The sequence below is a fragment of the Agelaius phoeniceus genome, chromosome 21 (assembly GCF_051311805.1).
Source record: "Agelaius phoeniceus isolate bAgePho1 chromosome 21, bAgePho1.hap1, whole genome shotgun sequence".
Lineage (NCBI taxonomy): Eukaryota > Metazoa > Chordata > Aves > Passeriformes > Icteridae > Agelaius > Agelaius phoeniceus.
In genome coordinates this window covers 548,601-561,470 of record NC_135285.1, presented here as the reverse complement: position 1 = coordinate 561,470, position 12,870 = coordinate 548,601, and the positions used below count along the sequence as shown (strand labels likewise).

General features: G+C 54.8%; 2 protein-coding genes across 2 annotated transcripts in view; both read left to right on the top strand.

Moving 5' to 3' along the window:
- The first annotated feature begins 1,652 nt into the window (after window positions 1-1,652).
- Window positions 1,653-7,350, top strand: AMBP (alpha-1-microglobulin/bikunin precursor). Its single transcript, XM_054646607.1, has 10 exons — window positions 1,653-1,763; window positions 2,371-2,513; window positions 2,802-2,878; window positions 3,375-3,488; window positions 4,108-4,209; window positions 4,836-4,873; window positions 5,687-5,765; window positions 5,851-6,018; window positions 6,165-6,341; window positions 7,319-7,350. The coding sequence occupies exons 1-10, from the start codon at window positions 1,653-1,655 to the stop codon at window positions 7,348-7,350; spliced, it is 1,041 nt and encodes a 346-aa protein (XP_054502582.1).
- Window positions 7,351-8,339: 989 nt separating this feature from the next.
- RABL6 (RAB, member RAS oncogene family like 6) overlaps window positions 8,340-12,870 on the top strand; it is a 53,372-nt gene continuing 48,841 nt past the window's right edge. The window contains exon 1 of the mRNA XM_054646425.2: window positions 8,340-8,833. Coding sequence (XP_054502400.2) covers window positions 8,704-8,833 — 130 coding nt within the window. The 5' untranslated portion in view covers window positions 8,340-8,703. The remainder of the gene's footprint in view (window positions 8,834-12,870) is intronic.

Genomic DNA, 12,870 nt, shown 5'->3' with positions numbered 1-12,870 from the left:
CTTTCCTGTGTGAGGAGCATCAGAGATGTGCTCCCAAGCACTCTGTGACCCACAGGACACAAGGCAGTGTCTTCTGAGGTTTCCCTGATAACCACATCCTCTTGCAAGTCATAGAATTCCAGACTGGTTTAGGTGGGAAGGGACCTTGAAGCTCATCCAGTGCCACCCCCTGCCATGGGCAGGGACAGCTTCCACTATCCCAGGGTGTTCCAAGCCCTTTCCAACCTGCCCTTGGACACTTCCAGAAATGGGGCAGTCATAGCCCCTCTGGGCACCCTCTGCCAGGGCCTCACCTCCCTCACAGGGAACAATTTCTTCCTAATATCTAATATAAATCTCTCCTCTTTTAGTTTAAAATAGCTGTCCCTTATCCTGTCACTATCTCCCCGTGTAAAATGTCATTCTCCCTGTCTTTTACCAGCCTCCTCTAAGTACAGCCTTCCCCAGTGCCCATCGCTGCCCGGCCGCAGGAAGGGGGCTCAGGGGAACCCTCTACCCGCCCGTGGCTGCGGCGGGGCCGGAGCGGGGCTGTCATTCCTTACCGCCGGCTGCCACCTAGTGATGGAGTGACCGGGGCACCGGGGACCCCGCCTGGGGACTCTGGGGAGGGACCCCCGGCTTGGGGGCTGGAGCTCAGGGTTTTGCTGCGCCCTGGATGCTCCTCAAGAAAGAGTAGGTGGGGCGAGGAGGAGGGGGGCTACCGGAGGCGTCTGTGCCGCAGGTCCGCGTCTGCCCCGGGGTCCAGACACACCGGGATGTGGCAAGAAGATCTGTTTGTGGAGATGTCCAGACTATCTCGTCCGGGACAGAGCAGGCCCGTGCCCGGGCAGCAGCACCTGCTGGTCCTTATCCAAGAGTCCGTCAGTGACCGCGGGGGAGTGGAGGGTGAAAGTCCAGATGACTTCTGCCAGTGTTCCGCCAGCTCTGGCCCTTCTCCACAAATATTGGGCCGTGGCCACCTGGAGAGGGACTCCTGCCCTTTGCTCTGTTTGCAGTTTCCCTCGGGCTGTTTGGTTTCTGTTAATCATCCAAGGAAGGCAAACACTGCTGGGAAGGATTGAGGATGGCCCAGCATTTCCCACTCCTCCCGGCCCAGGGACCCTCGACTGTGGGATGTGCCACACCCAGCTGGATCCTGGATGTTGGCCATCAGCTTGGGACTGCCTGGAAGGGGTCCAAAAGGGGAGCAGGAAACTCAGGCTCTGTTCCCTATGGATACTGATTAGATAGCTTGGGCTAAGTGCTGGGCGTCCTTCAGTGCTCTCCTCACCACAGGGTCAAACTGGTCCATCAGGGCTGGGGGCTCTTTGTAGGATGACAGAGCAGGAATATGAATCCCAACATAGAATAGAGGAGAAAGACAGCTCCTGGCCCCATGGTGTAGGAACAGGTGAGGGTGAGGAGCTCAGCCTGGTGTGGCTGGTAGGGTGCTCCACTCCTGCACCCCACACAGCTCCCTGCAAATCCCCAGCACCGCCAAGGGCAGTGGTGCTCCCTGGGTCGTACACCCCACCTCCCCCGGCAGCCCCCCCGCAGGGTGGCCGGCCCCGCTGGCCCTGGTCTGAAGGTCACAGTGCTGCACAGCGGGGCAGCACAGAGTCCAAGATCCCACTGAAGCGCTGAGGCTCAGCAGCAGTCCGAAGCCACCAGCCATGATTATTTGGGGTCTCCTTTCCCTCCTCCTCCTCACTGTGGCTCGTGGAACCCCTATCGGAGACCAGGATGAAGATATCCAAGTGCAGGAGAATTTTGAGGCTGAGCGGGTAATGGCAGCTTGTGGTCCCTTAATTCTGGGGGCAAAAGGGATGGGGTAAGCTTTCTTTCATTTTCCTCCAGAAAGAAGGGCAATAATGCCTATGCCCATGCCAGGCTGTGTGGGACAGGCATTGGCAGTGTGGCACCCCCTGGGTGCCACTCAGGAGGTGCCAGGTTCTGGGGTGGCCTCATCCTGGCAAACCCCAGGCAGGGTGGATGCAGTCTGAGCAGCAGGGCAGATGAGTCCTCTGGAAAGTCTGTGGTTCAGCATGCCAGGATGCAGGCTGCCTGGGAGATCCCCCACAATGCTCCCTGTCCCCTGCCAGGCTTCATACAGCCCTGCATGTGTGCCCAGATCTGGGTCTCACTGGTATACATGGGTGGATGACAGCCTGATGCCTCCAGTCCTGCCTCATAGTCAGGGAACCAAGGAAAGTTCTGCTCAGTGCTGATACACTTCCCAAATCCTGCAGCACCTTTGGCCTCTGCACCCTGCATCATCACCTCCCAGTTTCTCCCTGCATCAGGAATATTTTGACTCTGCACAAAACCAGGTGATGTCCCACCTTGGTGAGGGGGGCTCACGGTGCAGACGTGTCTCCCATCTCCCTGCAGATGCATGGGAAGTGGTTCGACATTGCCATCGGCACAACCTGCAAATGGATGAAGAACTACAAGGAGAAGTTCAGCATGGGCACGCTTGTGCTGGGCCCTGGCCCCAGCACCGACCAGATCAGTACTACAAGTACCAGGCTGAGGTATGGGGCACTGCTGGGAGCACTGCTGGAGGTGCTTGAGCCTCCTCCAAAGCCATCCCACCCAGGGGTGCTCCCTCTCCCAGGGGCTGGGAAGACATAGGAGTTACTTGCTCTGCCTGGCATCCAAGCCCTGAGGAGGGGATGGATTGGGTTCAAATACCCAATACCTTGGGCAGCATGATTTCAGGGGTCCTGCACCATGTCCTTCGTGCCCCAGGCATGATTTTCATGCCATAACCAGGGAAAATAATCCTACCAAGTAGCTAATTGTTTTCTTCCTCTCTTCAGGCAAGGTGACTGCACACTAGTCTCAGGGGAATACCAGAAAACCAGCACCCCTGGAAAATACACCTACTACAACCCCAGTGAGTTGGGGTGAGGCATGCCTGGGAGATGGGGGACCAGCTCTGGGGACAGCTGGCAGAGGTGGAAGGGGTTCAGAAGAGCAGGGCTCAGAGGCCACTCCACAGTGTGGAGTGGCCTCTGATGTGGACATTTCTAGCCAAAGTATAGAGTAAAGCTGCAGGGAAAGGGCTGTTTGAGCACTGCATAGCCACAGGATGATGAGATGTTGGCAGCAGGTCACTCCTGTCCACAGGGTCCCAGGCTGGGGCAGGGAGCAGCCACACTTCAGGAGCATTAGTGGTATCTCAGTTGTTCGCAGCTCTTGGTTTCCGATCCCCCCAGCTTAGAGACTGGTGAGCCTAAAGGGACTCATGGTTGTATCGGAGTCTGCTTCCCAAACATCACGTTTTTTTAATTAGATGCCTGATTTCAGCCTCCAGCTTTGGGGCTGTCCTACACTGTTCCATCTCACCATGAGGAGCAGGAATGACATCCCTGTATCTCTGTCTCACCCAGGATGGGATGTGTCTATCCAGTCCTATGTGCTCCGTACCAACTATGACGAATATGCTGTCATTCTGATGAAGAAGAAAAGCAGTTTTGGTCCAAGCACCACCCTGAAGCTGTATGGTATGTCTGGCCATGGCACTTGAGGGCAAGCAGGCTCTAGGGTGGACCAGCACAGCTCAAAAACACCACCTATAAGGGTCTCTCAGCTCCCTTGGCCTTAAGGGACCTGACCATGGGGTTTGGAAATGGTGGCTTAGACCAGCTCGTCTTTGGCATGGCAGAGGTGGAGTCTCATGGCTCCATGAGAGCCACATCAGGCACTGATGTGAACATCCAAATCAACATGGTCTTTGGGATGAAGGTGGTGATATCTGCTTAGAGGAAACCCAGCCCTGAAGTGGCAGGAGATGCTGTCTTCCATGATTAAGAAATATTAAACCCCCTTTGTCCAAGCCCTTGGTCAAGGCTGGTCAAGAGCAGCAGGCTGCCCAGGGAAGCAGTGACATCACTGTGCCTGGAAGGGTTCAAAACACATGTAGATGTGGAGCTCGGGACATGTTTTAGCATGGACATAGCAATGCTGGGTCAATGGTTGGGTTCAATCTTTGCTTCCCTGATTCTATGTTGGGAAGGACCAGGAGTCTGGTGTTGCACCCACCTGCAGCCACCCAAGCTTCAGTGGGTGCTTGGGGACTGCACTCCCACACCAACCCTGCTCACAGCCTATTCTCTTTCCCAGGGAGGAGTCCAGAGCTACGGGAGGACCTCATTGAGTCTTTCCATCAGCTGGCTCTAGAGATGGGCATCCCCGAAGACTCCATCTTCATCCTGGCCAACAGAGGTAACCTCCCCTGGGCCATGTGCCTCCCATGCTGCCAGAGCACTCCAGCTGCTCCTTCTCGGTCTGCCAAGCTGGGGAGACAGGGGATGGTCAGGAGGAAGGAAGGAGAGACAAATGTTTTGGTAGCATGGAATGAAAAGGAAATGAGGCCATGTATCAGTCAGGATTTCACCAGAGAAATCAGCTTCCAAAGGGGTCCGTGCTAGGCTGTCAGGTCAAAGAAACCACACCACTAGGATGAGGGCATGGGACACTTGTGTCTGGTCCCCAGGCTGGGTGTTGCCAGCACCTGGGAGGCTCCTTGCTCAGTCTGGAGTTCAGAAGGGGCTAGCATAGTGGAGAGTGTGTGTGTGGGTGGGGGTGTGGGTGTGGGTGTGTGTGTGTGTATGTGTGTAGGATTTTGGGGGGACCCAGGGGGGTGTGGGGATTTTAGGGACATGGGCATTTTAGGACGGTGCTTCTGCAAGTGAGAGGTGGAAAACAGAAAGAGGAGAATAACATTGGGTGGAACTAGGAGGGTGTCCCCTTGCCCAGGGTCCTGCATGTGCACAGTGCTGGACTCATTGAAGTTTGTCAGGACACCTCTCCTCTTGCACTGCTCATCTTCTCTCCTGCTCCTGGGCCAGGTGAATGTGTTCCTCAAGAGACTGAAAATGCTTCCCAGGTGAGTGAGCCAGCTGGGACCTTCTGAAGTGGATCAAGGCCAGAGACATCCCTTCCAAGCCAAACTCACTGGAGATTGGGTGTCCAGGGAGAAGGCTCCATGGGCAGAACATGTTCTTTGGGCAGTGACTTCACTGACCATCCTGCAAGTTGCTCTTCCACCTCTGCTGATGGGCTTTGCCTGCAAGGATGGGGGTAGGGCAGGTGCAGGCTGCAGGGGGAAGGTCCTGGTGGCCAGGTGGGCACAAGAGCTTATTTCCAAGTGGGAGACTTTTCCTACTCTGATTTTTTTTCACAGTGTGAAGGTTGCTGGTGTTTCCTTGCTCCTTGCCTGTCTGTGTGTGTCCCAGCCAGGCTGTAGGCCCCTTCTCCAGGGATGGGGGAGCTTAGCACCCACTGGTCCTTCAACTTCCATCACTCAGCACCTCCCAGTCTCTCAGGGTTGAGTATTGAAAGATTTTCCAGGGAGAATGGGACTTTCATAGGAGAAACAACCCAGTTGACTCAAGAGCAGGTAACACATCATTGAGGCACATCCCCAGCATGAGGCACAACTTGGGCACTTTGGGTGTCTTAATCCACAGCCTGGGATTGTGGACCCCACCCTGGAAGAGGACAGGGCTGGGAAGATCATGAGGTGTGGACGGATCACAGCCTGCAGACCCAAGATCAGTTACTGGAGATGTGCTGGGAGCACAGAGGAGGGTTGTAGCCTGAGGTGCCCCTGACACAACCCACTCAGAGGGCAATGGGGTGGGCAGCAGGTCCCACAGGCAGGGACTGACGGCAGCTCTGTGCTTCCTTACTGGTGCAGAGAGCACGGAGAGCAGTCCTACCCCTGGAGGAGGGTTCAGCTGCAGGACCCCTGCCCACTTACATTGGCAATAAGGAAGGTAGGTCCCAGGGGAGGGGGCTGCGTTGGGATCCCCCTGGCCTGCCCTCCCATTTGCCTGTGACCCGTGGTGTGCTGGTCCGCAGACTCGTGCCGGCTGAGCCGGGACCCTGGGCCCTGCAGCGGGATGCTCTCCCGCTTCTTCTACAACTCCTCCTCCATGGCCTGTGAAACTTTCCACTACGGAGGCTGTCTGGGCAATGGCAACAACTTCTACTCAGAAAAGGAGTGCCTGCAGGCATGCCGGACCGAGGGTGAGAAGCCAGGGGCACTGGAGGTGCCTTTGCTGAGGCATCACAAAGGATCTGAGCAATGCCTCGAATGCCATGTGCCTGGCATCCATGTGGGAGGTATGGGGGGTCCCTGGACACCCCGCCTCATGCAGCTCCTGTCCCTGCAGCTGCCTGCAGGCTGCCCATTGTCCCAGGTCCCTGCCAGGCACTGATGACACGCTGGGCCTTCGATGCAGCCCAGGGCAAGTGCATCACCTTCAGCTATGGGGGCTGCAAGGGCAATGGGAACCAGTTCTACTCGGAGAAGGAGTGCAAGGAGTACTGCGGGGCTCCTCAGCTGGCAGGTACTCCCCTTGGCCCCCACCCCAGGGCAGCAGCCTGCAACATCTCCTGTCCTGCACTGGGTCTGCCTGGGGTGGGGACAGGGCTGTCCTGGCTCTGGATGGGTCAGTCCTCACTCTGGATGGGTCCAGGATGGGTGCATTGTGGGCCTAGGATGCATTTGCCATGGATTAAGGATCAGTCTGGCTCTGGAATGGGTCTGAATTTGTTTTGTGCTCTGCCAGGGATGGGTCAGGCAGAGCACAAAACATTCTGGGTCAGGATGGACCAGGATGGGTGTATCCTTGGGCTGTGATGGGTTTGTCATGGGTCCGTGATAGGTGTGGGATGGTTTTGTGCTGTGCCTGGGAGGGATCTGTCCTGAGCAGGGAATATGGCCATTAGCCCACAGACAGTATGGCAGAGCAGGGCTGGGCAAGCTGCAGACATGCTGAGACCATGACTGAACTTCAGTGTGGTCTTGATGAGAGGGGGAACATCCCCAAGCAGGTTGGGGTGCAGTGGGGAGCAGTGGAGGTGACAGCCTCGGGCTGAAAGACTTGGTGGTGCAGGAACCCTGACACCAACTAAGGACCAAGCCAGGGTCCCTGTCAGGGGTGTGATAGCTGCCAGGCCCCCCCAGCTCCAGCCAGTGCAGGGGTTTCTGTACTGAACCTCCTTGGGAGACACAACAGGCACCACCTATCCCTCAGGGGAAATGATGACCAGTTTGTCAGGAGTCTGGCAGAGAAAATCATCCTGCAGAGAGGGGTGACTGAGGTGTCTTCCACCTTGTCCAGCCCTGGGCGTGCCAGCTCCAGGAGGGCAGGAGCTGGGGATTTTGCCTGATCCCACGGATGGGAGATGGAGCCTGTCTTAGGGCAAACCCCATCTTTTATAATCCCTGCTAGCAATATAAAGTACATTAATGCCACCATGGCGCATGGTGGGACACAAAGCGCAGGACAGCCCATCACCTGCTGCGTCTCTCCACTTGCAGAGGATGAGGAGTTCCTGCAGCTCTCAAACTGATGCAGGCAGAGGATGAAGAGCCGGCATCCGGCACCTGGGTCCTGCAGGACAGTGCTGACAGCTGTGGTGGCCCAGCAGATGACAAATGTCTCTCCAGCAGTAAATGTCCCTCATGTGACCAAAGAGCGCAGTGTCAATCCTCAGGCTGGTGGGGAGCAGGGTGAGGGGCGCAGGAGGGGCAGGGGATGCTGTGGGGTCCTGTCTGGCCTCCCTGGTGGAGTTACGGGGTTCTCCCCACCCAGGCTCTGAGCCCACCTCAGGCCACTGCCCTCTGCCCATCCAGGGCCGGGGGGGGAGGGGGGGGGGGGCACCGGGCACCGAGAGGCTCAGGGGTCCTGCTGGATGGGGTCCAGCCCCTATTTGCCAGGAGATGGGGTTGGGCTGCCGGGAAGGGGACAGCGAGGGAGGGTACAAGCGTCTGCTCCTCTCTAACGGTGAATGATTGCAGCTGGCTCGGGGTCACGGTGGGACCGGGGAGAGCCGTGTGGGGGGCACGGCCGAGAGTGGGGGCACGGGGGATGGGGCAACCACGAGGGGGTTGTATGGGGTTTGCAGCATGGGACTACGGGGTGTCAGAGAGGACCCTGAGGGTCACGGCACAGTTACGGGGTTACGAGGGTCACGGGAAAATGGGGCTGGCATAAAAGCGGAGGACACGGGTAATGACAGTCCCAGCGGGTACAGGGGTCCCAGGAAGGGATTAGAGGTGTTCTGGGGGTAGTCCCAGGGATGCTGCGGTGGCCTCGTAGGGGTGTATGGGGGTCACGGGTGGGGGGGCTATGAAGCTGCCAAGAGGGGATTGCTAGACTCTTGGGGGGCTGTGGGGGTCCCAGGAGGGCACAGCCGGGGTTATGTGGATCACACTGGAGGGTCTCAGGCGTGTTGGGCTGCACTCGGCCTTCGAGGGGGTCACGGGGGGGGGGGGGTCCCAGGGATCGCGGCGGCGACCGCGCTCCGCGCTCTTCTGTCCTCCGCCGGCCGCCGTAGCCGCGCCGCGCGTGCCCCGGTCCCCTGCGGTGAGGCGGAAGAGCCAAGATGGCGGCGGCGGGAGTTCTGCGCCGCCCCCGCTTCCCACGCCTGGCCCCCGGCCCCAGTCCCCGGTTGGACTGAGCGGCCCGGCCTCACCGCCCCGTGCCGGACCCCGGCACCGGTTCCACCGCCCCGCGCCGGGACATGCCCCGATAGTGCCTCCACTCCCCCGGCGCATTTTCCTCCTGCCGGCCCGGGCCCGCACACCTCCGCCCCGCATGGCCGGGCCGGCCCCGCCGCAGCCCTGAGCCGCCCCGTGCCTCCGCCCGGCCCCTGAGCCCGCGCTCGGCCAGTTCCCCGGGGTGCAGGTGTGGGACCACGAAGATGTTCTCGGCTCTCAAGAAGCTGGTGGGCTCGGACCAGGCTGCGGTCCGTGACAAAAACATCCCTGCGGGGCTGCAGTCCATGAACCAGGCGCTGCAGAGGAGGTTCGCCAAGGGAGTCCAGTATAACAGTGAGTCGGAGCGCTGGGCCGGGGAGGCTGGTCCAGCCGGGAGGGAGGCGGGCGGCCCGGTCTGGTGCCCCGTGGCGTGCCCGGGCTGGGAGTGTGTGTGCTTTCTTTGTGCAGGTTGGTGCTTTTTTCCGTATTCGCTCAAAGTCAAGTTTGGAATTAAATGTTGGAGGTTATTGGAGAAGTGAGGGATGGAAAACTTTTGTCTTTCGGTGCAGAACTCGGGACCCGCGGTGCAGCAGCATCCCTGAGCGCTGCCTGCCGGCTGTGGCCCAAGAGAGAGTGCCTGGAACATCAGTTTGTGTCAGTTAGAGCATCAAGAGGGTAACTCCCCTGAGTGCGTGGGTGATCTTCCCTGCAGCGCAGGATAATGGTGCTTGCAATTAAGCTGTAGTGGTTGTATGATGAGTGTATTAAAAAGCTCAGCTCTGCCAGGCTTTAGTAAAAGGTGGACAGTAAATACCTCTGTGTGCCCTTGGTACGTCATTTCATCCTAACTGTCTTTTCTGCAACTCATACATTTGCTCTTTTATCGAAGAATACTTTCAGAATTCTTTTTCTCTCAGTGTTGAGGCTTAGAGCTTCATTTTTCCCTTGGAGCTCACTAAAGGTGATTTCTAATACAGTGTTTCAGGAGGGCACTGCAAGTATGTGAAATACTTCCCAAAGTGACAATTGTGAGATGGGGACAGCAGTTATGTCATTCCTGCTGAAAATAGAACTGGTTCCAGAGAGCGCTGTGAGTACCAGCTCATCTGTGCAGATCCAGGCAGGCGGGGAAGGCAGATTGCAGAAGGCTGAGAGATTGGCAGGTGGGAAAAAGACTGATTTGTGAATGTGGCACTGGATAATTTCTGTGAAGGCACACGTGTTGGAGGAATAGAGCTGCTGTTGGATCTCAGTCTGAAACAGAATGTGATGGAGAAGTTACACTTTGGGTTTTGGGGTGTTTTTCTCTTTGTTTTATATTATGGCTGTGCTTTGGGACTGAGGTTTCAAAATGCTCTGTTTTACTAGAGCATTTGGTGCCTTTATCCCTAGCACACCTGAAGATATGCCAGTGCTGTTTAATTTATAAAATTAGTGTAAAAATTAGCAAGCAATCCTGAGTGTGAAAAGTATGTGAAAAGAAGTGTGATTGTTGAGACTGGGTTTCCAGTGAAAGATGGGGGTGAGGATGAAGGTACTGCCTTGGAACACAGCACTGCATCCTTAAACACCTGCTGGAGATCTGCTGGTCTCAGACTGTTGGTTTGTGCAGAGGCTTCATGTGGCCACATCCCAGAAGACCTGTGTGCTGCATGGGCAGCTGAGTGCCAGAGATCAGGTAGCTAATACCAGCTTGTGAATTATGTAAGAGCCAGGAGCTGGCTTCTCAGACAGGGGAGGTTTGTGCTGCAGATGGAAGGGATCAGCTGCATCCTGCTGGCACAGGATGGGACCAGCTCTGCTCCATGGTGATTGCATCATGCCAGACCTGTGCATGGGCACCTGCCTGCCATTTGTGCAAGGCCAAAAATGCTAACTGTAGTTTTGCTGCTTTTTGTCTCATTAGTGAAAGGCTTCAGGAAAGATTGTTGGTTTGTGCTCTGTCTTACCAGGATTTGTGTTCTAGTTACTGCTTTATAGCTGAAAACTGCAGCTTTCTGTCACTGCCTTAAGGCAAGCTTTCCAATCTCCATAGTAACTCTTCCCAGCATCACTGTTATATAATATTTACAGGCGATGCAGGCTGGCTTATGAAAAGGCTTCCAGGTACCCCCTATAGCCATAGCACTGGGAGATGGGGAGCATTCCAGCATGGTCAGGTGGTCTCAGTTAAAGGTGGGCTGTGAAGGAATGTCATTACAAGGGCCATTGCTCAGGAAAGGCAGAACTGCAAATCCTGTGCATTGCCAATTCTCCTTTCTTGGCAAATTCCTGACACTCAGCAGAGGAGTGCAGGATGTGGTTTGGAGCCACCGTTAGCACACAAAGATCTTTACAACTCTTCTTTTTCCCAGAAACTGCCTGAAAACTAAACCAAGGGGTGCTGTGATTTGTTTTACAGAAATGCTTCTTTGCTGCATTAGACCACTGCAGATCCTGAATGAAGCCTGTTTGCTTCCCAGAAATATACTTAGTATGCTGAGAATATATTGGATTGTTCACTGATAAAGCAGGCTAGAACACAGGCCTTGTACCTGGCTCTAGGTGCCTCCCTGGGCTCAGAGCAGCCCCTGCTGTGACAGCCCTGCAGCTCTCAGGTACATTTTGTAACAGATAGCCCCATGTTTGAGGTGGTGCTGAAGGCTGTGAGGTGTTTTAATGGCACTGATAGTTACAGACCCTAGGTAGAACAGAGCACTAAGTTGAACCTGAATTATTTGTTTTGATGGTCCCTCTCCTACACAGTCAGCTTTTCAAAAGAAAGAGCATTGCGGGCTGGGAAGTTTTAGATTTTTAATGAAATTATGAGTGCAGAGACCAGAACCAGCCTTTGGCAGCAATCATATCCTTTGCCTGGGACATCCTATTGTAAAACAAAAGCATTTCCATACTGCATTCCAGCACACACACACTCTGTACCATCTGCATGGAGCTGCTGTGGTTCGCATCCAGTTAACACCAGAGTTCCCTGAGCATTCAGAAAACACAGAGCTGAAAATGACATGGGTCTCTGCCATGAATGTCATGGCTGGAATCTTTATAGGAAATCATGATTCCAGGGCTGGGGAACCAGTCTTTGTGAAAACTTGCTCTTGTTTTCCTGCTTGGGATACCCTGGATCAGGTGTGCTGCCTGGCTCTTCCAAGGGCTGTGCTGGCCCTGTTAGGGAGCGTGGCAAGAGCAAGTAAGAGGAAGTGGCTCTCATGCCTTTGGCAGCACTACTTGTTTCAACAAATTACAAGAGCAATTGCAGAACTTAATTTTGAGCACCAGAGTGCTCAAATGTGACCATTTATGTGAGGCAGTGATGGGCAAACAATGATCCTGGGATTTGCTGATCAGGGACAGGAACAAAAGGCGTGGAGGTGCTAAATGTTAATCCATTCTATTCCCCAGACGTGGAATCTTTGCTCTGGACTTTACACACTGCATCCAGTTTGTCACTTGACAAACCCCACTGCTGTGTGTGTGCTTGGAGCACAGGCCAGTGCTGGGATACCAAAGGCAGTAGCTCCAAGAATTGTCCCCCACTCCCTCTCCTTATTATTCCTTATTAATTTTTTCTGTGTACCATATTCCTTATAAGACAAAGCTTAATTAATACCATGTACCTTTTTAGTAAGCATTATAGGCCTTACTTTTTTTGTGTTACTTGGGAGTTGTAGTTCCCAGACTCATTGTTAAGTATTTTCATTCAGCACGACTCCTAAAAGGAAGGCTTCTCCTCTTCCTGCCACTTCCCACCTTCTCTTGTTTTCTCCTGTGGCTGACACAGGTGTTTGTGCAGCTCCTGCCAGCCCTGCTTTGTCTGCTGCTGGCCTGTGCCTAAGGGAAGTGTGCTTGGGGGGGTTCTGCAGAGCAGGTGGTGCTGCATTTGGCACCAGAGCAAGCTCCAAGCATTTCAGTTGAAATCCCAAAGACCTTAATGAGGGTAAGGTTATGACCCTCTCCATGGGGTTATTAGTTTTAGGATCTTTGCTGCAGAGTCCTGGAGGAATGTGAGCAAAGCTGGGAATTCCTGATTTCTACTTCTGAGTTGGTCTCAGACCTGTTCTCTGGGCCAGTATCATCACTGCTCTGCTTCCCTCTCCCCATCTGGAGAATGGAAATCCCTCTGGTTTTCCTGATGCAATGACTATATGAATAAAGTGATTTGTTTAACTTTTTCCTTGAACCTTGATCTATTCCCCATCCCTACCCTTTTCCCCACAGATAATTCTTCTGTCTTTGCTGCAAACCTCTGTCTGTTTGCAGTAATTACTGATTTAACTTCAAATCAAAATAAGGCAACAGTTTTACTTGATAGAATTAACCTTGCCTATAGTTATTGTTCCTCTTTCCATATTCAGCCACAGCCCAGGCCTATGATGCACCAGCCTGACTGTGCTTGG